The sequence below is a fragment of the Pristiophorus japonicus genome, chromosome 10 (assembly GCF_044704955.1).
Source record: "Pristiophorus japonicus isolate sPriJap1 chromosome 10, sPriJap1.hap1, whole genome shotgun sequence".
In the NCBI taxonomy this organism is placed as follows: Eukaryota; Metazoa; Chordata; class Chondrichthyes; family Pristiophoridae; genus Pristiophorus; species Pristiophorus japonicus.
Genome location: NC_091986.1, coordinates 221,140,804 through 221,165,608, shown reverse-complemented (window position 1 = coordinate 221,165,608; position 24,805 = coordinate 221,140,804). Strand labels below are relative to the sequence as shown.

The window sequence follows — 24,805 nt, the reverse complement described above, 5'->3', positions numbered from 1 at the left end:
CTCTCCGTCCCCCCCCCCCTCTCTCCGTCCCCCCCCCCCTCTCCGTCCCCCCCTCTCTCCCCCCCCCCCGTCCCCCCCCTCTCTCCGTCCCCCCCCCCTCTCTCCGTCCCCCCCCCCTCTCTCCGTCCCCCCCCCCTCTCTCCGTCCCCCCCCCCTCTCTCCGTCCCCCCCCCCTCTCTCCGTCCCCCCCCCCTCTCTCCGTCCCCCCCCCCCTCTCTCTCCCCGCCCCCCCCCTGTCTCCGTCCCCGCCCCCCCCTCTCTCCGCCCCCCCCCCTCTCTCTCCCCGCTTTGTGGACCAAGAGCTAATGTTTCAAAATTAAAAGAATGAGTATTCAGAAATGCAGATTTGTTGGAAGCAAGCTACTTTTTTGTAAATGAATGTTTAATTTCTTGAAGTAATAACCATTTGGACCGATAAAAGCAACGCAGTCGATATTATATATGGTTATATGTATATGACAACAACTTGAATTTATATTGCGCCTTTATGTAGTGAAATGTTCCAAGGTGCTTCACAGGAGTGCAATCGAACAAAATTTGCCACCGAGCCACATGATGTATTAAGGCAGTGAGCTTAGTCAAAGAGGGAGCTTTAAGGAGCATCTCAAAGAAGGATAGAAAATAGGTGCAGGAGTAGGCCATTTGGCCCTTTTTGAGCCTGCACCACCATTCAATAAGATCATGGCTGATCAAAGAGAGGTTTAGGGAGGGAGTTCCAGAGCTTGGGGCCCAGGCAGCTGAAGGCACGGCCACCAATGATGGAGGAATTATAATCAGGGATGCTCAAGAGGGCAGAATTGGAGGAACGGGGGTGGGGGCTTGAGGCTGGAGAAAATTAGAGATGGGGAGGGGTGAGGTTGCGGAGGGATGTAGCAAAGGATGGATGAGTGTGTACGTACATATGGGATAAAAGGAGAGGGAGTCATGTGGATAGAAAGCAGCTTGACCTGGGAGAGATGGGTTTAGGGTTAACTAGTGGTACATCCCAGGGACCAGTGCTGGATGTGGAAATAAGTAATGACAGGCGGTAAGTACGATTTAGTGTGGATATGTATCGGGTAATACACTTTGAAACAAAGCAAGCCATGGGCGCATAATCTCACTGGGCAAGACACGGAGGGGTGTGCATGAACAGACTTGGGGTTCATCAACAGAAGTTCAGGTGGATGAAGCCCAAAAAAATGCCAATCGGGATTTAGATTTTATAAATGGCGCAAGAGAGCACGAGCAATGGGTAATAAATTGTATGAGCCGTTCATGAGGCCACAGCTGGAGGACTGCCGTTCTGGACCACCCATTATAGGAAGGACATTACTCAGTGTGTAGGTTCACCTGGGAGATTTGTTGGGAAACTGTGGTTATGAGGAGATAGTGGGACTGTTCCCGTTGGAACACACAAGATTTAATAGATGTGTTTAAAATTATGAAGGGTCCTGATCGGGAACAGGAAACGACTATTTCCTCTGCTTGGGTAGTCGCTGATGGGGATAATTGATTTAAAATCCTCTGGGAAGGGCTCGGGCATTTCCTAACTCCGTCGTTTGAACATCGGAAGCATTGCCACTCAGTGGGACAGGGACCATGCATCTTTTCAGGGAAATATGGATAAATAGGCAAAAGAAGTTTGGGATTGATACAGAGCTATGGGGAGAGAGCGGGCCAGTGGTATTAGTTTGGGATTGATACAGGGCTATGGGGAGAGCGCGGGGCAGTGGGATTAGTTTGGGATTGATACAGGGCTATGGGGAGAGAGCGGGGCAGTGGGATTAGTTTGGGATTGATACAGAGCTATGGGGAGAGAGCGGGGCAGTGGGATTAGTTTGGGATTGATACAGAGCTATGGGGAGAGAGCGGGGCAGTGAGATTAGTTTGGAGATTGATACAGAGCTATGGGGAGAGAGCGGGGCAGTGGGATTAGTTTGGGATTGATACAGAGCTATGGGGAGAGAGCGGGCCAGTGGGATTAGTTTGGGATTGATACAGAGCTATGGGGAGAGAGCGGGCCAGTGGGATTAGTTTGGGATTGATAGAGCTTTGGGTGGTGCAGCTGAGATTTGGTTGGACCTGGAATGATTTTAGCCAGGTACGCACCTCCCATTTAGGCCTGCCCCCCTCCACTGTAATAATGCTGCTTACACTGGACCAGCCATTTAACAAACCCTGTGTGTGGGCAGGAAGAGCATCAAGAAGCTGGTGCTGAAGAGCATGAATAACACGACGCTGTACTCGCCCATACTGAGCAAGGAACCAGACGACCTGGCATCGCCTTCGGAGTATCCGGAGAACGGAGAGAAGTGAGTACTGGGGATGGACCCGGTCTGTCCACCTCTGCCGCGCCATTGGGCGATCCTGGGGGTCGGGTGGGCCCCTGTCCCGGGGGGTGGTTCGGGTCGGGTGGGCCCCTGTCCCGGGGGGTGGGTCGGGTCGGGTGGGCCCCTGTCCCGGGGGGTGGGTCGGGTCGGGTCGGCCCCTGTCCCGGGGGTTGGGTCGGGTCGGCCCCTGTCCCGGGGGGTGGGTCGGGTCGGGTGGGCCCCTGTCCCGGGGGGGTCGGGTGGGTCGGGTCGGCCCCTGTCCCGGGGGGGTCGGGTGGGTCGGGTCGGCCCCTGTCCCGGGGGGTCGGGTGGGTCGGGTCGGCCCCTGTCCCGGGGGGTCGGGTGGGTCGGGTCGGCCCCTGTCCCGGGGGGTCGGGTGGGTCGGGTCGGCCCCTGTCCCGGGGGGGTCGGGTGGGTCGGGTCGGCCCCTGTCCCGGGGGGGTCGGGTCGGGTCGGCCCCGGGGGGGTCGGGTCGGCCCCTGTCCCGGGGGGGTGGGTCGGGTCGGCCCCTGTCCCGGGGGGGTCGTGTCGGGTCGGCCCCTGTCCCGGGGGGGTCGGGTCGGGTCGGCCCCGGGGGGGTCGGGTCGGCCCCTGTCCCGGGGGGGGTCGGGTCGGGTCGGCCCCTGTCCCGGGGGGGTCGGTTCGGGTCGGCCCCTGTCCCGGGGGGTCGGCCCCTGTCCCGGGGGGGTTGGGTCGGGTCAGCCCCTGTCCCGGGGGGGGTCGGGTTGGCCCCTGTCCCGGGGGGGTCGGGTCGACCCGACCCCCCGGGACAGGGGCCAACCCCCCGGGACAAGGGCCCACCTGACCCACCCCCCGGGACAGGGGCCGACCCGACCCCCGGGACAGAGCCTCCTGACCCACCCCCTGGGACAGGGGCCAACCCACCGGGTCGGCCCCTGTCCCGGGGGGTGGGTCGGGGGGTCTCTGTCTCGGGGGTCGGGTCGGATCGGCCCCTGTCCCGGGGGGTGGGTTGGGTCGGCCCCTGTCCCGGGGGGTGGGTCGGGTCGGCGGACCCTGGGGGTGGGTGGGTCGCCCGGCCCTTCCCCTGTGGTAAGAGAAGTAAAGTGCTTCCCAATCTGAAAGGAGGCTTTCTTCGCAGCTGTCCTGAGTAAATGTGTTGTGTCCTCGTGTGATGGAGCACGGAGGGTCTTGTGTCTGCAGGTGTGCCGATCCAGTCTCTAACACTCCGGCTACCAGACAGGGGATCCTTCGCAGCACACCTGGGTCGGGGACTGTTGAAATAACCCTCGCATGGTCTGAAATGTGGGTCGTGCACCCAAACAGCCGTGGGGCGGCCATCACTGGCGAGGCTCCGCCTCCACCGTCTGAACCAGCAAACTAACCATGTTCTGGGGAATGGCCTTAAATTAGCATTCAATAAATTAGAGGGGGAGGAGTCATTGTTTCTGTGCCGGCTCTTTGAAAGAGCTATCCAAATTTTTTTTGGGTTCCTAGGATGTGGGCGTCGCTGGCAAGGCCGGCATTTATTGCCCGTCCCTAATTGCCCCTTGAGAAGGTGGTGGTGAGCCGCCTTCTTGAACCGCTGCAGTCCGTGTGGTGAAGGTGCTCCCACAGTGCTGTTAGGGAGGGAGTTCCAGGATTGTGACCCAGCGACGATGAAGGAACGGCCGATATATTTCCAAGTCAGGATGGTGTGTGATTGGGAGGGGAACGTGGAGGTGGTGGTGTTCCCATGCGCCTGCTGCCCTTGTCCTTCTAGGCGGTAGAGGTCGTGGGTTTGGGAGGTGCTGCCGAAGAAGCCTTGGCGAGTTGCTGCAGTGCATCTTGTAGACGGTCCCACTTGCCCCCCACTCTTGCCCCATAGTCCTGCAAATTTCTCCTTTTCAAGTATTTATCCAGTTTCCTTTTGAAAGTTAATATTGTGAAAGAGGGGAGGGAAATTGCGTGATGTACAGTCAACATTTTCGAACTGTTGCACCCAACAAGCATGTCTCTCTCTGGCTCTCCTACCACCGATCCATCATCGTAACATCCCTCAACCCATTCCCCCTCCAGAAACTCGCCAATTTGTCTCTTGGCCCCATTTGTACTGTCTGCTTGCTTACTTTTCTACAGCTTTAATTCCCCTTGGTAAACAAGCTCCCCCCCTCCCGACTTCCCTTGTATCTTACTTCCTCACTTTTAATCCCCTGGGATTTGAACCCTTCACGGGGAGCCAAGTTCTCTGGATCAGTTTCGCCATTAAATCACACAGCACAGGAGACGGCCATTTGGTCCATCATGTCTGTGTTGGCCGTTGTAAGAGCGATCAGATTGGTCAAGTTCATTTTCCTCCCATAAATGTGCCGTTCCCATTCTCAATCCGAATATCATCCAAAGAAAACAATCCTGGTCCCCCGAACCCTTTGGGGTGTTGGCACCTATCTCCCTCCCCTCCTTGTGTGGATGGTCCAGATAATGATGTCTTGGTTCTCCCCTCACAGCGAGCAGGATAGCAGGCTGGAGCGAGAGGACGACGAGCACCCAGAGGTGAACAAATGCTACACCAACACCATCGTTAAGCCGATCCCACAGACCCCCGAGGGGCTGAGTTGCAACAAACACCAGAACTGTGGCATGGACGACACCATCGCCGAGATGAACCTGAGGAACAACTTGCGGAATGGCACGCTGGAGGGAAGCAGCGAGGACACGTCCTTCATCGACGGGTCCCTGCACGAGGAGCGGGAGGTAGATGTAGACGATAACTTGCCTCCTCACCCGGCAGGTAAGCTGCTGTAGGACGCCGTCCGCTCACAGTAACTACAACCCTGCAGGCGCACGCGGGCCGCTGTGTTTGTCCTTCAAATGTCACAAGGTTGTGGGTTCAGGTCCCACTCGAGGCTGTGCGGAGGGAGTGCGGCACTGTCGTAGGGGCAGTGCGGAGGGAGCGCCGCACTGTCGTAGGGGCAGTACTGAGGGAGTGCTGCACTGTCGTAGGGGCAGTGCGGAGGGAGCGCCACACTGTCGGAGGGGCAGTACTGAGGGAGTGCCGCACTGTCGTAGGGGCAGTGCGGAGGGAGCGCCGCACTGTCGGAGGGGCAGTGCGGAGGGAGCGCCGCACTGTCGGAGGGGCAGTACTGGCTAACTCCTCGGGTGGATGTAAAAGATCCAACGGACAGACAGGAAAAGACGTCCATCCTGCCTGTTGCACACATTTGTAAAACCTTGTGTATCAGTGTCTACACTCCCCAGCCCACCCAGAGCCCATGTCATCTCCTGGGAGAGGTGAAACCAGGCCACTTTGGGACGGGGGGTGCGGGTTGTAGCTGGAATATTTGGGAAAATTCTTTCCGACCACCTCTAGGTGAGCACAGTTAGTGGAGGAGCTGGCTCTGGCCCTGATGGTGCAGTACTTGCCTTTAATCGTGTTTGCTCCACGCTGAGCTGATGCTGACTCTGTGCGTTCCCTTGTCCAGGCATTCTGCTGACCCGGGTTGGTTACTACACCATCCCCTCCATGGACGAACTGGCCCAGCAGCTGACCAACGAGAGCGGAGAATGCATCGTGGAGAACTTCACCATCGGGCGCAAAGGTCAGTGCTCAATAAGTGACGGGAACGCGACAAGCGGGCGCTGTTTGCTGACTGCAGTGTTCAACTCCATTCACAACTCCTCCGACTACCAGGCACAGCGTGCCCACCTGCAGCAAGACCTGGGCAACATTCGGGCTTGGGCTGTGATACGTGCCAGGGAGTGGTCATCTCCAACAAAGCAGAGAGTCTGACCCACCTCCCCTTGACATTCAGTGGCATTCCTATCGGCGAATCACCGTCATTGACTAGAAACTCACCTGGACCAGCCACACAAATACTGTGGCTGCAAGAGCGGGTCAGAGGCTGGGTATTCTGCGGCGAGTGTCTCTCCTCCTGACTCCCCAAAGCCTTTCCATCACCTGCAAGGCACAAGTCAGAAGTGACATAGAATCAGAACGGTTACAGCACAGGAGGAGGCCATTCGGCCCGTCGAGCCTGTGCCGGCTCTCTGCAGGAGCATCTCAACAAGTCCCCTCCCGCGCCCTTTCCCCGGAGCCCTGCAAATTTGTCCTTCAGATACTTATCCAACTCCCGTTTGAAAGCCACGATTGAGTCTGCCCTCCCCCACCCTCTCAGGCAGCGCATTCCAGATCCTAACCACTCGCTGCGTAAAAACGGTTTTCCTCATGTCGCCTTTGGTTCTTTTGCCAATCGCCTTAAATCTGTGTCCCTCTGGTTCCTGACCCTTCCACCAATGGGAACAGTTTCTCTCTCGATCTACTCTGTCCAGACCCCTCATGATTTTGAACACCTCGATCAAATCTCCTCTCAACCTTCTCTGCTCCAAGGAGAACAACCCCAGCTTCTCCAGTCTATCCACGTCACTGAAGTCCCTCATCCCTGAAACCATTCTCGTAAATCTTTCCTGCTCCCTCTCTAAGGCCTTCACATCCTTCCTAAAGTGTGGTGCCCAGAATTGGACACAATACTCCAGTTGAGACCGAACCACGGTTTTATACAGGTTCTTCATAACTCCCTTGCTTTTGTACTCTATGCCTCTATTTATGAAGCCCAGGATCCCGTAAGCTGTTTAACCGTTTTCTCAACCTGCCTTGCCACCTTCAACGATTTGAGCCCATATACCCCCAGGTGTCTCTGTTCAAATTGTACCCTTTAGTTTATATTGCGCCTCTCCTCATTCTTCCTACCACTTTTCTGGGTTAAATTCCATCTGCCCCTTGCCTGCCCATCCCACCAGCCTGTCTGTGTCCTCCTGAAGTCTCTCACTATCCTCCTCACTGTTCACTACATTTCCAAGTTTTGGGTCATCTGAGTGTAGTGGACACTAGTTTTGTTACCCTGATTTATTTAATTAACTGAAATTAAATTCCCCAGCAGCCGTGGTGAGATTTGAACTCTGGTCTCTGGATCATTGGTCCAGGCCTCTGGATCGGGAGTCCAGTAACATACTCACTGTGCTACCGTACCCGGTGGAGCCACTGCTGGCCGATCGCTGCTAACATGGGTTTTCTTTACTGCAGGTTACGGCTCTGTATATTTCCCCGGCGTGGTGAATCTGACCAACATGAACCTCGATGAGATTGTGCATGTACGTAGGAAGGAGGTGATTGTTTACCTGGACGATGAGAAAAAGCCCCCTGTGGGTGAGGGCCTGAACAGGTAAACACCGAGGGGGGTGGTGGGCTGGAGGCTGTGTGAGCAGGGGGGTTGCTGTAGGACAGTGGGGGTGACTGTTTGGTGGTGGGGGGGGCTGAGCTGTGAGGAGGTGGGGGGGTGCTGGGCTGTGAGAGGGGGGGGGCTGTGAGGGGGAGGCAGGTGGGGTGGGCTGGGCTGTGAGGGGGAGGGAGGTGGGGGGGCTGGGCTGTGAGGGGGAGGGGGCTGGGCTGTGAGGAGGTGGGGGGGGCTGGGCTATGAGGGGGAGGGAGGTGGGGGTGCTGGGCTGTGAGGGGGAGGGGGCTGGGCTGTGAGGAGGTGGGGGGGGCTGGGCTATGAGGAGGAGGGAGGTGGGGGTGCTGGGCTGTGAGGGGGAGGGGGCTGGGCTGTGAGGAGGTGGGGGGAGCTGGGCTGTGAGGGGGAGGGAGGTGGGGGGGCTGGGCTGTGAGGAGGTGGGGGGGCTGGGCTGTGAGGAGGTGGGGGTGGGCTGAGCTGTGAGGAGGTGGGGGGGGCTGGGCTGTGAGGAGGTGGGGGGTGGGCTGGGCTGTGAGGAGGTGGGGGTGGGCTGGGCTGTGAGGAGGTTGGGGGGGGGCTGGGCTGTGAGGAGGTTGGGGGGGGGTTGGGCTGTGAGGAGGTTGGGGGGGGCTGGGCTGTGAGGGGGAGGGAGGTGGGGAGGTGCTGGGCTGTGGGGAGGTGGGGGGGGGGGCTGGGCTGTGAGGGGGAGGGAGGTGGGGGGGTGCTGGGCTGTGAGGAGGTGGGGGGGGCTGGGCTGTGAGGAGGTGGGGGTGCTGGGCTGTGGGAGGTGGGGGTGCTGGGCTGTGAGGGGGTGGGAGGTGGGGGTGCTGTGCTGTGAGGAGGTGGGGGGGCTGTGCTGTGAGGAGGTGGGGGGGCTGTGCTGTGAGGAGGTGGGGGGGCTGTGCTGTGAGGAGGTGGGGGGGCTGTGCTGTGAGGAGGTGGGGGGGCTGTGCTGTGAGGAGGTGGGGGGGCTGTGCTGTGAGGAGGTGGGGGGGCTGTGCTGTGAGGAGGTGGGGGGGCTGTGCTGTGAGGAGGTGGGGGGGCTGTGCTGTGAGGAGGTGGGGGGGCTGTGCTGTGAGGAGGTGGGGGGGCTGTGCTGTGAGGAGGTGGGGGGGCTGTGCTGTGAGGAGGTGGGGGGGCTGTGCTGTGAGGAGGTGGGGGGGCTGTGCTGTGAGGAGGTGGGGAGGCTGTGCTGTGAGGAGGTGGGGGGGCTGGGCTGTGAGGAGGTGGGGGGGCTGGGCTGTGGGTGGGGGGGGTGGCTGGGCTGTGAGTGGGGGGGTGCTGGGTGGGGAGGGGGAGGGAGGGTGGGGAGGGGGAGGGAGGTTGGGGGGGTGCTGGGCTGTGAGGGGGAGGGAGGTGGGGGGGCTGGGCTGTGATCGGGGGGGGTGGTTGGGGGGGGGGGCGGTTTGTGAGGGGGAGGGAAGCCGGGGTGGCGGGGGGGGGGGGAACTGGGTTGGACTGTGATGGGGCAGTGTGCATGGGGATGCTGGGGGGACAACCAGCTCTGTGGCAATGGAGCATCACCGATTGGATGCGACTTTTGAAACCCAGTTGTGATTTAAGGTTGTCTGTACCTTGGGCGGGCCGGGTGGGTTAAATTGAAACGTGTGGCAGTGATGGTTAGACTGCGTTCAGTTCTGAGCAACGCACCTCGGGAGCAATATATTGGGCCAGAAATTGCGGTCGGTGGCTTCTGGTGCAAATGCCTCCGACCAAAAAGTTTTTTTTGAGTGTACTGGGTGGTCCGGGAGGAACGAATGCTTTGACTCCGAGGCCTAGATGCGCAGCCCAGCACAGAGACCCACGTGTCCCGGGAACGTATGGGAATCCTGGGATCATGTGGGCCGGACCACCAATTAGTGTAATATTCTTCTTGATAATGTGTTCCGTTTGTACGGAGCTCCCATTACTGTGAGTGGCGATACACACACAACACAATGAATAAAAAAACACCTCGCATATTTAAAATTAATTGAAATTAAATTAAATGTTTTAGAATGTTTAATTTTTTTTAAATATACTTTAATAGGGTTAAATAAAGTTACCTTAATGGACAGGGTTTTTAATATAAAAATTAGTGATAAAATGAAATTTTTCTATCTTTTAAAACTCTTCCGCTGGTGAAAAGCAGGCCTTGCGCTGGCTTTTTCCGAGGTGTATGAGTTTAAAGGACATTCTCTGGGAAGTAGCTGGGCAAATGGCCCAAATCTCCACCCGCAGAGGCCCTTCTCTCAGGGAGGCGTGCGATCTGACGAGAAGTTTTGACTGACCGCCAGTGCGGAGTTTAGGCCCGTGCGCGAACCCCGGAACTTGCGGGGCCTCTTCGGGCACGAGCGCACATCGTACGCACCGCGGAGAGGCCGTCCTGTGAGTGGGTGCCGCGCAGATTGACCTGATTCTTTCCGTTAATTCTGTGCCGCCCCCCCCTCCCCGTTACTGATTCACCGGCCGGTGTGAGCAACCTCACTCTCTTCACCCTCCAATCTTCAGTTCGATTCCCTCCCCATCTCCCCATTCTCAGCCTTCGTAACCCTTGTTCCCGGTCCCATTCTAGTGAATCGTCCCTGAGTTTCCCCCCCCCCCCCACCCCTGCTTTCCCCGGCTCCAACTCCCCTCCAATGGGATGCTTGTAACTGCATGCAATACTCCAGCCGTGACCTTGCCTCATGTCCTTGCCCTTTGCATCCGTGTATAAAGTCTTAATCCCATTTGCCTGTTTCCACATTCTGGTGATCTTTGCCGTCATTAGGGGCTCGGTTTATCCAACTCCGCACACCGAAAACCGAGGAAGGAGGCTATTGTTTGAGGATCCACCTTTCTTCGGCCAGTTTTCTACCCTCGTGCCGACGGTGGAACGATATCGTACAGGAGGAGGCCATTCAGTCCATCGAGCCTGTGCTGGCTCTGAGAGCGATCCAATCAGTCCCACTCCCTGCTCCCCACAGCCCTGCAAACGGTTCCCTTTCAAGTATTTATCCAATTCCCGGTTTGAAAGTTACTATTGAATCTGCTCCCACCGCCCTTTCAGGCAGCGTGTTCCCGATCACAACAACTCGCTGCATTTATATAAAAATAATTCTCTTTTTAATTGTTCATAGCATGTGGGTGTCGCTGGCAAGACCAGCATTTATTGTCATCCCAAAATCTCCCCCCCGCTTCCTTTGCCAATGAGCTTAAATCTGTGTCCTCTGGTTACCGACCCTCCTGACACTGGAACCCGAGTAGATAGGGCATGTCGTATGCCCGACACGAGACTCCCAAAGCAAGAGCTCTACTCGGAACTCCTTCGCGTCAAACGAGCCAAAGGTGGGCAGAGGAAACGTTACAAGGACACCCTCAAAGCCTCCCTGATAAAGTGCAACATCCCCACCGACACCTGGGAGTCCCTGGCCAAAGACCGCCCTAAGTGGAGGAAGTGCATCCGGGAGGGCGCTGAGCACCTCGAGTCTCGTCACCGAGAGAGCGCAGAAATTAAGCGCAGACAGCGGAAGGAGCGTGCGGCAAACCAGTCCCACCCACCCTTTCCCTCAACCACTGTCTGTCCCACCTGTGACAGGAACTGTGGCTCTCGTATTGGACTGTTCAGTCACCTAAGGATCCTGTTTAGAGTGGAAGCAGGTCGTCTTCGATTCCAAGGGACTGCCTATGATGATGAGATAGGGTGAAACGTTTGAACCCCTCTATTAAATGTCCCCTTAACCTTCTCTGCTCCAAGGAGAACAACCTCAGCTTCTCCAGTCTCCCCACGTCACTGAAGTCCCTCATCCCCGGTACTCTGGTAAATCTCCTCTGCAGATATGATTCCTTCTGTTGGTGGGGGGCGTTCCACGCGCTCCAGTAGCCAAATAGCCATTGTTTGTGTATGAACTATTCAACTGTGGGTGCCGTCGCCCCAAGCCAGATACTGGGTCTCACTGGAGGTTCACCAGGAGATAGAGTTGCGATCGGGAGCAGGAATCCTGGCTGATATTTTCTTTCTCTCTTGGAAAAGGCGCGCTGAAATAACGCTGGATGGAGTCTGGCCGACTGATAAAACCACCCGCTGCCTGATCAAGTCGCCGGAGCGCCTGATGGAGATGGGTTTCGAGGAGAGGCTGGAGAATTCCTCGCGGAAACAGGGTGCCCGCTTCCTGGAGTACAGGTCCGAGACCGGGTCCTGGGTCTTCGAGGTAAGGACTGGCCTGTTGCATTCCACCCGCTGGTGCTCCTCCCCCTTACACTCTACCGGTGAGAAACCATCCCCGGGTCTCCCGCGCAGCCGACCCACCGGCATCTATATGTACGGTATTTAAAGGGGCCCTGCAGCCCCTTAAAGGGGCCATGCACCCAAAAACAAATTAAAGGCAACATTGTCGGGAAAAGGTTGGGATCTTGGCCTCCAGCTTCACTGAGGATGTTTCCCCCAGGCTGGGGAGTCTAGAACCAGAGGTCACAGCCTCAAGATAAGGGGTCGGCTGAGATGAAGAGAAATTTCTTCACTCACAGGGTGGTGAATCTTTGGAACTCTCTGCCCCAGAGGGCTGTGGAGGCTCAGTCTTTGAGTATATTCAAGACTGAGATCGATAGATTTTTGGATATTGTGCAAAGTGCAGGAAAGTGGAGTTGAGGTAGATCAGATCAGCCATTTGGCCCCTCGAGCCTGCTCCGCCATTCAATAAGATCATGGCTGATCTGATCACGGCCTCAACTCCACTTCCCCGCCCGCTCCCCATAACACTTGACTCCCTTATTGTTAAAAAATCTATCTCCACCTTAAGTACATTCAATGACCCAGCCTCCACAGCTCTGGGGGAGAGAATTCCATAGATTCATGACCCTCTGGGAGAATAAATTCCTCCTCATCTCCGTTTTAAATGGGCGACCCCTTATTCTGAAACTATGTCCCCTAGTTCTCGATTCCCCCACGAAGGGAAACATCCTCTCTGCATCCACCCTGTCAAGCCCCCTCATAATCTTATACGTTTCAATAAGATCACCTCTCATTCTTCTAAACTCCAATGAGTAGAGGCCCAACCTGCTCAACCTTTCTTCATAAGACAACCCCCTCATCTCCGGAATCAACCTCGTGAACCTTCTCTGAACAGCCTCCAATGCAAGTATATCCCTCCTTAAATACGGAGACCAAAACTGTACGCAGTACTCCAGGTGTGGCCTCACCAATACTCTGTACAGTTGTAGCAGGATTTCTCTGCTTTTATGCTCTATCCCCCTTGCAATAAAGGCCAACATTCCATTTGCCTTCCTGATCACTTGCTGTACCTGCATACTAACTTTTTGTTTTTCATGCACAAGGACCCCCAGGTCCTTCTGCAACGCACCAATTTGTAATCTCTTTCCATTAAAGAGATTTGCTTTTTTTATTTTTCCGACCAAAGTGGATAACCTCACACTTTCCCGCATTATACTTCATCGGTCAAATGTCAGCGAGAGACGGCAGCGGCTTTTGTGGAATGGGGACCTCTTTACCCAACATGCACAGCGGCAGAGAAAGGGCTCTATCTGGGATGGAATGCTGCACAGCTCTGTCCCGGAGATGAAGGGGTTCCTCTTCTGCTGGGGATACTGGCTGAAGAACTTCTGCTTAATTTTCGCAGGACGTGCAGGGACCATTTTGAGAGAAAATAATGAGATCTGTTTAAAGAGAAGCCAGCTGGTGCCGATCCCCAAGGTCTCTGTGATTTACAGGTTTCACTGCACTCTGGCTCAAGCTGGGTTGTGACGAGACGCAGCGTTACTGTGACCAGCGCAGTGCATCTTGTGCCTGCCTCCCTTCCTTCCCTCGTTTAGCTATTGACTCTCCAACTCCTCCCCTCCTCGGTCTCCATGTCTCCCCCCACTTTATCGCCCTCCACTTCACAACCAATGCAGATAATGTGATACCCAGCCCGAGATATTCCCACAGGCTCTGCTTCACCCACAGCTTATAATGCAGTGGACGGGGGTGGAAATCTGGCTTTGTCCCTTTTTCATAGTGGACACATTCTGAACACTAAGGTGTCAGCCTTGGCTCAGTGAGTAGCACGCACTCCTCTGGGTCAGCAGGTTGTGGGTTCAAGTCCCACTCCAGAGACTTGAGCACAAAAATCCAGGCTAACACTCCCAGAACAGTCCTGAGGGAGCGCTGCACTGTCGGAGGGGCAGTACAGAGGGAGCGCCTCACTGTCGGAGGGGCAGTACAGAGGGAGCGCCGCACTGTCGGAAGGGCAGTACAGAGGGAGCGCCGCAGTCGGAGGGGCAGTACAGAGGGAGCGCCGCACTGTCGGAGGGGCAGTACTGAGGGAGTGCCGCACTGTCGGAGGGGCAGTACAGAGGGAGCGCCGCACTGTCGGAGGGGCAGTATAGAGGGAGTGCCGCACTGTCGGAGGGGCAGTACTGAGGGAATGCTGCATTGTCAGGGGCAGTACAGAGGGAGCGCCGCACTGTCGGAGGGGCAGTACAGAGGGGGCGCCGCACTGTGGGAGGGGCAGTACTGAGGGAGCGCCGCACTGTCGGAAGGGCGGTACTGAGGGAGCGCCGCACTGTCGGAGGGGCAGTACTGAGGGAGTGCTGCACTGCCGGAGGGGAAGTACTGAGGGAGCGCCGCACTGTCGGAGGGGCTGGGCCGTCTTCCAAATGAGACATTAAACAGGCCCAGTCTGCCATCTCTGGTCAAAGATCCCACGGCCACTATATGGAAGAAGAGCAGGGGAGTTTACCCAGGTGTCCTGGGGCCACTATTTATCCTTCAATCAACATCCCGAAAACATGATCTGGGTCATTTATCACATTGCTGCCTGTGGGATCTTGCTGTGCACACGTTGGCTGCCCCGTTTCCCACATTACAACAGTGACTACACTTCATTGGCTGTAAAGCACTTTGGGACGTCCCGAGATTGTGAAAGGCGCTATAGAAATGCGAGTGTCTCTCTCGGCCATTGCAGTGACCCGAAGCCCCAGTGACTGGGCTCCTGCTCCGTGTCGGGGAGCCGAGGCAGTGCCACCAATGGCCGACAGTTTGCCGCCTGGCTGGGTGTGTCGTGCCGAAGGCTGCTGGTCCCTTGCAACGTTCCGCACTAACCTTTGATCCCTGAACTCCTGTTCCAGGTGGTGCACTTCTCCAAGTACGGGCTCCAGGATTCGGACGAGGAGGAGAGTGAGCCGCCCTCGAAGGCCGAGACCAAGAAGATGAAAACAGCGGCTCTTCCGGACCAGCAGGCAGCGCAGGTCAGAAAGGCCGTCAACGTGCTCTCGCAGGTAACTCCAGCCCGCCGCTGCTCCATCTCTCTTTTCCCCCCCCCCCCCCATATATTGGCACTGTGCGCAACGATCCCGAGCATAATCCCCCAGAACGGCACTGTCTGGCTCCCAGTTCCCCCTTTTCCAACCTAACCCCCCTTCTCACAACGGTCTACTGCGCAACACACCCCATCATAATCCCCGCCCCCCACAGCTCTGCCAGGCTACTATGCCCGCCCTCTTCTCCAAGCTAAACACAAAACACCCCGACATGGGAGTGCCAGAGCTGTCACATTGGCACCTCCAGCGGGCGTCGATGTTTCTCTGCGCATGTGGACAGCAAGAGGCCATTTGACCCCGAGAGCCTGTTCTACTCAATTATCCCACACCTCCTCTGCATCGCTCCATTTACCCACCTGAGCTCCGTATCCCCCGCTGCCCTTTCCCAACAAAAATATATATTGATCTCGCGCTCCAATTGATCCCACAGCCTTTTGAGGAGTGAGAGGTCCACTGTCCGGAGAGAGTGTGTGGAGAGAGTGTGTGGAGAGAGTGTGTGGAGAGAGTGTGTGGAGACCTGAACAGCCTGCCCCCATATTCCAAATGTGATCTGGTCATTTATCACATTGCTGGTTGTGGGAGCTTGCTGTGTGCAAGTTGGCTGCCGTCTTTCCTACATTACAACAGTGACTACACTTAAAAAAAAAAAAAACAAAGTACTTCATTGGCTGTAAAGTGATTTGGGAGGTCCTGAGGTGCGGTATAACTGCAAGCTATTTATTTCTTTACGAATTGGAAGCTTAAAACCTCTTGCTCTTCCCTATTCCTCGCCCCTCCCGGTCGGGCTCAGAGTAACACAAATCTTTCTCTCCGCTTGAAATGGGCTTGTGCGACTCCTCGCTGTTTAACGGGGTGTGCTGACCGAGCCTGCCTTTTGTCCCCAGAGCCCCATGATGCAGCAAATGGGGCGAGTGGCCGAACTAGACAGCGACATGGCCGACATTACCCAGGAGCCTGTGCCCGAAGGCTTCCTGGACGAGGATATGACGGAGGAACAGGATCCCGTGTCTGCTTCCAGCAACATGGCGTCCAGCTTGGGCATCAGCCCTCACACACTGCAGGTAACGTGTGCTCTCCCCGTGGGCAACCCACACTGCTGGGGACGCTCGTAGGTGGCCAACGTCAGATGTGCCACACGGAAGCAGAGGGCAGCTGAACCGTGGACATGGTCCAGGGAGCAGAATCCATCATCCAGGGTAGTGCAGACCAGAATCGTGGCATGGTCACGGCACAGAGGGAGACCATTCAGCCCGTGCCGGCTCTCTGCAGGAGCACCTCAGCCAGTCCCCTTTCCTCGGAGCCCTGCAAACTATTTTTTCCTTCAGATACTTGCCCAACTCCCTTTTGAAAGCCACGATTGAGTCTGCCCCCCCCACCCACCCTCTCAAGCAGCGCATTCCAGATCCTAACCCCTCGCTGTGTAAAAACGTTTTTCCTCATGTCGCCTTTGGTTCTTCTTCCAATCGCCTTAAATCTGTGTCCTCTGGTCCTCGACCCTTCCACCAATGGGAACAGTTTCTCTCGATCGACTCTGTCCAGACCCCTCATGATTTTGAACACCTCGATCAAATCTCCTCTCAACCTTCTCTGCTCCAAGGAGAACAACCCCAGCTTCTCCAGTCTATCCACGTCACTGAAGTCCCTCATCCCTGGAATCATTCTTGTAAATCTTTTCTGCTCCCTCTCTAAGGCCTTCACATCCTTCCTAAAGTGCGGTGCCCAGAATTGGACACAATACTCCAGCTGGGGCCGGACCAGTGTTTTATACAGGTTCATCATAACTTCCTTGCTTTTGTACTCTGTGCCTCTATTTATGAAGCCCAGGATCCCATAAGCTGTTTAACCGTTTTCTCAACCTGCCCTGCCACCTTCAGTGATTTGTGCCCATATACCCCCAGGTCTCTCTCTTCATGCACTCCCTTTAGATTTTTTCCCCAGATATTTTTAACAAACTGAATTCAAGTTCTCAAACTGCCTGGTGGGATTTGAACCGGCGCTCCCTGGATTACTGATCCACCGCACTGCTGCCGTACCGGTTGCCACCTGCGTGAAGCTGTTCAGCTTGTGATCAACCTGTTTCCTGTACATGAGTTGTCCTCTCTGCTCCCTCCAGATAATGAAGGCCTCCCTGTTCTGCGAGGATGAGGAGCTGGACGGAGTACTGGACCAGCACTTCACACGAGGCACGCTCGCGGAGGATTGTGAGGACGGGTCAGTGCGGCGTATCTACCCAACGCAGGGCCAGAGACCGAGGAGCCTGGGTAAATGCCGCTCTCGCGGTGGGAGTTTCAGACTGTTAGACTTGGGCAGGGCCAGCGCCACAGGCTGGCACTAATCCCGCTCTGAGTGCCTGGTATTTTCTCACGGGTTCACCAGGAGTACTCTGAGGATCAGCTAACACGTGCAATGCTTTACTCTGTATCTAACCCCCTGTACCTGTCCCGGGAGTGTGTGCTGGGACAGTGTAGAGGGAGCTTTACTCTGTATCTAACCCCCTGTACCTGCCCTGGGAGTGTTTGATGGGGCAGTGTGGAGGGAGCTTTACTCTGTATCTAACCCCATGTACCTGCCCTGGGAGTGTGTGATGGGACAGTGTAGAGGGAGCTTTACTCTGTATCTAACCCCGTGCTGTACCTGCCCTGGGAGTGTTTGATGGGACAGTGTGGAGGGAGCTTTACTCTGTATCTAACCCCCGTGCTGTACCTGCTCTGGGAGTGTTTGATGGGACAGTGTAGAGGGAGCTTTACTCTGTATCTAACCCTGTGCTGTACCTGCCCTGGGAGTGTTTGATGGGACAGTGTAGAGGGAGCTTTACTCTGTATCTAACCCCATGCTGTACCTGCCCTGGGAGTGTTTGATGGGGACAGTGTAGAGGGAGCTTTACTCTGTATCTAACCCCCTGTACCTGTCCCGGGAGTGTGTGCTGGGACAGTGTAGAGGGAGCTTTACTCTGTATCTAATCCCATGTACCTGCCCTGGGAGTGTTTGATGGGACAGTGTAGAGGGAGCTTTACTCTGCATCTAACCCCGTGCTGTACCTGTCCCGGGAGTGTGTGATGGGGACAGTGCAGAGGGAGCTTTACTCTGTATCTAATCCCCTGTACCTGTCCCGGGAGTGTTTGATGGGACAGTGTAGAGGGAGCTTTACTCTCTAACCCGTGCTGTACCTGCCCTGGGAGTGTTTGATGGGACAGTGTAGAGGGAGCCTTACTCTGTATCTAACCTGTGCTGTACCTGCCCTGGGAGTGTTTGATGGGACAGTATAGAGGGAGCTTTACTCTCTAACCCGTGCTGTACCTGCCCTGGGAGTGTTTGATGGGACAGTGTAGAGGGAGCCTTACTCTGTATCTAACCTGTGCTGTACCTGCCCTGGGAGTGTTTGATGGGACAGTGTAGAGGGAGCTTTACTCTCTAACCCGTGCTGTACCTGTGCGTCTACGGAAAGCAGTGAGTCACTTATGTTTTCCCGGAAATCGACCAGATTTATTAAGTTATTGAATTCAATTTCACAACTGACCCTAATGGTGTTGGATCTGGGTGGCTAGACTGACTGTCACCACCACCATCCTCATCATAAGCAGTCCCTCGGAACCGAGGAAGACTTGCTTCCACTCTTTAAAAATGAGACCTTAGGTGACTGAACAGTCCAATACAAGACCCACAGTCCCTGTCACAGGTGGGATCAGACAGTGGTTGAGGGAAGGGGTGGGTGGGACTGGTTTGCCGCACGCTCCTTCCGCTGCCTGCGCTTGATTTCTGCATGCTCTCGGCGACGAGACTCGAGGTGCTCAGCGTCCTCCCGGATGCTCTTCCTCCACTTAGGGCGGTCTTTGGCCAGGGACTCCCAGGTGTCGGTGGGGATGTTGCATTTTATCAGGGAGGCTTTGAAGGTGTCCTTGTAACGTTTCCGCTGCCCACCTGGGGCTCGCTTGCTGTGTAGGAGTTCCGAGTCGAGCGCTTGCTTTGGGAGTCTCGTGTCGGGCATGTGGACCATTACTCTGCTGAGCCCATCGTTCTCGAAGCTGCTTTACTGTGAGGTTGTGCGCCGGCTGGATCGCTGACTTACTCTCTGCTTTGTTGACTCTGTTCCAGGTGGCGGCTTGTTGCATTCCAGCTTCTGCAAAGCCTTCCTGCCTTGCGGCGGGCAGCAGGAGCCGAGGACGGGCCGGTCCTCTGCCGGCTTGGAGGCCCTGGTCTCGTCGCCGTCGCTCCACACCTGGCCGATACCAGGCCAACTGCCGCCCTCCTTCGCCATGCCCAGCCAGCTCCCGGAGGTACAGCTGAAGACGGTGGGCGCACGCCGCCAGCAGAGGCTAGTACCGATGGAGCAGTCGGTGACCCGCGGCAGGGGCCGGCTGCTGATGGACATGGCCCTCTTCACCGGCCGCTCGTTCCGGGTGGGCTGGGCGCCCAACAGGACCCTGTGTCACAGCGGGGATCAGCTGAGCTGTGCTGTTGCCGAGGAGGGCCCCGACCCGTGCAGTGTGGAGTATAACTTCTTTCCAAAGCCCGCCAAGATCAAACAGTAAGTGTTGGAGATGGGCAGGCTTTGGGTCGAGTGCGATTGTGGGGCTGTGGGGCCTGTGGATCGCACCCAGGCGTACAGTTAATGGTCGCGCCCCATCTTTCCTTTTTGCTGGGCGAGCGAGTAGTCATGAGTTCAGATCCACGATGGGCCGAAATGGCCTTCCCTGCTGTAAATATTTATCAACATGAGAGGTGATCTTATCGAAAGGTTTAAGATTGAGGGGCTTGACAAGGTGGATGCAGAGAGGATGTTTCCACTGATGGGGGAGACTAGAACTAGGGGGCATGATCTTAGAATAAGGGGCCGCCCATTTAAAACTGAGATGAGGAGAAATTTCTTCTTCCAGAGGATTCTAAATCTGTGGAATTCTCTGCCTCAGAGAGCTGTGGAAGCCGGGACATTGAATATATTTAAGGCGGAGATAGACAGTTTCTTAACCGATAAGGGAATAAAGGGTTATGGGGAGCGGGTGGGGAAGTGGAGCTGAGTCCATGATCGGATCAGCCATGATCGTATTAAATGGTGGAGCAGGCTCGAGGGTCCGTATGGCCCACTCCTGCTCCTGTTTCTTACGTTCTTGTGTTAACATAACAAAAACAGAATCTGATCATTATCATTGTGGGATAAAAGCAGAAAATGCTGGAATTCTCAGAGGGTCAGGCAGCATCTGTGGAGAGGAAGCAGAGTTAATGTTTTGGGTCGATGACCCTTGGTCAGAACTTTTGGGTTGAAGGGTCATCCAGATTCCAGCATCCGCAGTATTTTGCTTTTGTATTATTGTGGGAGCTTGCTGTGCGCAAATTGGCTGCCACGTTTCCCACATTACAACAGTGACCACACTCCAAAAAGTACTTCATTGGCTGTAAAGGCGCTATATAAATCCAAGTCTTTAAATGTCTATGATTTAATCGTATTGAATAAATCTGGTGGTTTGTGGGTTGATACCAGGGTGGAAAGCTGCCGGATTGTTAATTAAAATCCTGCAGGCGAGGGGACTTACTGCCTTTAAACCCGATCTGGCCTACACGTGACTCCAGTTCAGCACTGCGTGATTGGCCCTTGATGCAGTTGTACAGGGCCTTGGTGAGGCCTCACCTGGAATATTGTATTCAGTTTTGGTCTCCTAACCTGAGGAAGGACATTCTTGCTATTGAGGGAGTGCAGCGAAGGTTCACCAGACTGATTCCCGGGATGGCTGGACTGACATATGAGGAGAGACTGGATCAACTGGGCCTTTATACATTGGAGTTTAGAAGGATGAGAGGGGATCTCATAGAAACGTATAAGATTCTGACGGGACGGGACAGGACAGGTTAGATGCGGGTAGATTGTTCCCGATGTTGGGGAAGTCCAGAACCAGGGGACATAGTCTAAGGATAAGGGGTAGGCCATTTAGGACTGAGATGAGAAACTTCTTCACTCAGAATTGTGAACCTGTGGAATTCCCTACCGCAGAGAGTTGTTGATGCCAGTTCAAGAGGGAGTTACGTAAGGCCCTTACGGCTAAAGGGGTATGGAGAGAAAGCAGGAAAGGGGTACTGAAGTGAATGACTTACCATGATCTTATTGAATGGCGGTGCAGGCTCGAAGGGCTGAATGACCTACTCCTGCACCTATTTTCTATGTTTCTATGCCCTCCGAGATTGCAGTCAGTGTTGCCTGGTAGCATTGCCCACATCCTCAAACAGAATGTGGGGAAACCCCCTTCACAGTCTCTTCAAACACTTTCTCCCAAATATGTGTAAAAAATCTTTCCTCATGTTGTCTCTGGTGCCAATTACCTTCTGTATTTGTTTCCTGGTTACTGACCCTCCTCCCAGTTTCTGCTTACTTTATCAAAACCCTTCACCATTTTGAACACCTGTATCATCTCCCCTTAACTTTCTCTGCTGTACAACCCCAGATTCTCTGCTCTCGCCACGTAACTGAACTCCCTCATCCCTGGAACCATTCTGGTAAATCCCCTCTGCACCCTCTCTAAGGCCTTGACATCCTTCCTAAGGTGCCCAGAATTGGACACAATTTTCTAGCTGGGGCCTAACCAGATTAGGAAAAGGGGAGGTGCAACAAGGCCTGGGTGACATTGAAGTTTGACATGCAGGTACAGCAGGCGGTGAAGACGGCAAATGGCATGTTGGCCTTCATAGCGAGAGGAATTGAGTATACGAGCAGGGAGGTCTTACTGCAGTTGTACAGGGCCTTGGTGAGGCCACATCTGGAATATTGTGTTCAGTTTTGGTCTCCTGATCTGAGGAACAACATTCTTGCTATTGAGGGAGTGCAGCGAAGGTTCATCAGGCTGATTCCCGGGATGGCAGGACCGACATGAAAAAAGACTGGATCGACTAGGCTTACATTCACTGGAATTTAGGAAAATGAGAGGGGATCTCATAGAAGCATAAAATTCTGACGGGATTGGACAGGTTAGATGCAGGAAGAATGTTCCCGATGTTGAAGTCCAGAACCAGGGGTCACAGTCTAAGGATAAGGGGTAAGCCATTTAGGAACTAGATGAGGAGAAACTTCTTCACTCAGAGTTGTGGGCATGTGGAATTCCCTGCCGCAGAGAGTTGTTGAGGCCAGTTCATTGGATATATTCCAAAGGGAGTTAGATGTGACCCTTACGGCTAAAGGGATCAAGGGGTATGGAGAGAAAGCAGGAAAGGGGTACTGAGGGAATGATCAGCCATGATCTTATTGAATGGTGGTGCAGGCTCGAAGGGCCGAATGGCCTACTCCTGCACCTATTTTCTATGTTTCTATGTTTATAAAAGTTTAGCATGTGTTTTCAAGAATACTTGAAGAATAAAAGCCATAGGATCATAGAATGATGCAGCACAGATTTAGAGTTACGCTGATGAAGTTAGATGAGGAAAGACGGGAGGAGGCTCGAGTTGAGCATAAACACCGGCATGGACTGGTTGGGCCGCATGGCCTGTTTCTGTGCCATATATCTGATGTAATCTGCAGGTGGCTGCACACTCGTAGACAAACACCTGATGACGATTAATCTCGTTGCTTTTTGTGGGAAGTGGGTCGTTCTTGAGCTTGGCTGCTGCCTTGTGACTGCAAGGCAGTGTGTTTGGTATCTCTGTCCTCCACGTGTCACGTTACGTGGAATTTACAGCACAGAAACAGGCCATGGGGCCCACCTGACCGTTTATGCTGCACGGGCGCCTAGTATCAGCATACACTGCCAGATTGTTGTACAGTAATGTCCATCGGGGAAGGGAAGTTGCCTCGTGTTGCCCTAAGCTCACTGTAGGTTTGTAGACCGTTTACTGGGTGGGCACTTGGTCCATTACAGTCACGACAATTTGGTGACACTTCGAGTATTGATAGAAAGTCATCGACAAACATTACGTTTAATCCAAATAAACTTTATTTCCCATAATAAAATTAAAATACAAACAATGTATAAAATAGCCTCACTACTTAACAGAGCTGATCAATCTCTGCCACTGGTGTCCTGCTCTAAGCTCCCAGCTTAAAGGTCCGATTTCTCTCTTGTCCTGCTTTAAGCTCCCAGATTAAGGTCCAGTTTCTCTCTAGGGTGGCTCCTAGGTTCTCGCTGTCTAGATGGGGTCTCCCCTCCTGGTTTATACTATTCTATAATCCGTCCTGTCTCCTTTGATTACACATTTGTCTGTGCCCTGATGATTAGTTTATAATTGTTACTGACTTATGCTAAGGAAGGATTGACTAAACTTCAGTTTCAATTGGAAATTCATTTCTATGTTCAAGGCACCTTAACCGTGCTCTCGGGTCTTCCCATCTTATGTTGCCATAGCCTGCATAGTTCTACAGCACGCCAACCCGGTCTGGGCTGCACGTGACTCCAGTTCCACTGCATGATTGACCCTTCGTGCCCTCCGGGATTGCGTGGTAGCATTGCCCAGCCCCTGTTGAAGCTGTGTGCATGCCCTTGCATGCATTGTATTTTTACTGGGGAGCAGCCAAATGTTCAATATTTTTGCACCACGGTCAGGTTGTGTGTTGCCAAGTCGCTGGGTTGTACTGGTCAGCACGGAGTCTGTGGACCTGAGTGCACACCTTCGGGCTATGAGGGAGGTAAATCGTGAGAACATGAGTGTAGGCCCTTCAACAAGATCATGGCTGATCTTCTACCTCAACTTCACCTTCCCGGCTGATTTTCCCCCCCCCCCCCAAAGACCCCTTGATTCCCTCAATCTATCGATCTGGGCCTTGAATATACTCAAAGCCTGAGCCTGGGTAGAGAATCCCAACAATTCACAAACCTTTGAGTGAGGCAATTTCTCATCGCAGTCCCAAATGGCGTCTGACCCCTTATCCTGAGACTGTGACCCTGGTTCTAGACTCCCCAGCCCGGGGGAAACATCCTCCCTGCATCTACCCTGTCAATCCTTGTAAGAATTTTGTACGTTTCAAAGAGCTGTCCTCCCTCCCTTCTAAACCCGAGAGAGAATAGGCCCAATCTACTCCATCTCTCCTCGGACAATCCCGCTCCACCATTCAGTGAGATCACGGCTGATCATCGACCTCAACACTTTCCCGCCCGATCCCCACATCCCTCGATTCCCTGAGAGTCCAAAAATCTATCGATCTCAGCCTTGAATATACTCAACGACTGAGCCTCCACAGCCCTCTGGGGCAGAGAATTCCAAAGATTCACCACCCTTAAAGAAATTTCTCCTCATCTCAGTCTTTAATGGATGACCCCTTATCCTGATACTGTGACCCCTGGTTCTAGACCTCTAGCCCGGGGGAAACATCCTCTCAGCATCTACCCTGTCAATGCCCCTCAGAATCCTGTATGTTTCAATGAGATCACCTCTCATTCTTCTAAACTTGAGAGAATATCGGCCTAGTCGACTCGATCTCTCTTCGCAGAACAATCCCCCCCCCCCATCCCAGGAATCAGTCTGGTGAACTTTTGCACTCCCTTCAAGGCAAATGTATCTACCTGGGTAAGGAGACCAAACCTGTGCACAATACTCCAGTTGTGCTCTCACCAGGGCCCTATATAATCGCAGTAAGACTTCTTTGCTCTTGTACTCCTAATTCTTTTGTAATAAAGGCTCGTGAGGGCAGGGTAATGAGTAAATGATTCCTGGCCAGGGTTTGAATTATGAGTCTTCAATTTCCCTCCGATCTCCCCTCGTGACCTTTCTGAGCTCATCCTGTCCATGAGACCCACTTCCTGCTCCCTTGACCCTATTCCCACCCCAGACTGCTGACCACACAACTTCCTTTTCTGGCTCCCATGTTAGCCGACATTGTTAATGGTTCTCTCTCCTCGGGTACTGTCTCCCTCTCCCTCAAATCTGCCGTCATGGCGGCAGATTTGAGGGAGAGGGAGACGGTACCTGAGGAGAGAGAACCAAAGAAACAACCCTCGACTCCTCCGTCCTTGCAAACTACCGCCCCATCTCCAACCTCCTGTTCCTCTCCAAAGTCCTTGAATGTATTGTCACCTCCTAAATCCGTGCCCATCTTTCCCACAATTCCATGTTTGAATCCCTGCAATCCAGTTTCTGTCCCTG

The 24,805-nt window shown here is 54.5% G+C and overlaps 1 protein-coding gene across 1 annotated transcript in view; it reads left to right on the top strand.

Moving 5' to 3' along the window:
• Nucleotides 1–24,805, top strand: part of nup98 (nucleoporin 98 and 96 precursor) — a 131,632-nt gene that overhangs the window by 76,523 nt on the left and 30,304 nt on the right. The window contains 9 exon segments of the mRNA XM_070892613.1: nt 2,175–2,294; nt 4,757–5,040; nt 5,732–5,848; nt 7,330–7,468; nt 11,469–11,646; nt 14,561–14,710; nt 15,637–15,813; nt 16,866–17,013; nt 18,845–19,277. Coding sequence (XP_070748714.1) covers nt 2,175–2,294; nt 4,757–5,040; nt 5,732–5,848; nt 7,330–7,468; nt 11,469–11,646; nt 14,561–14,710; nt 15,637–15,813; nt 16,866–17,013; nt 18,845–19,277 — 1,746 coding nt within the window.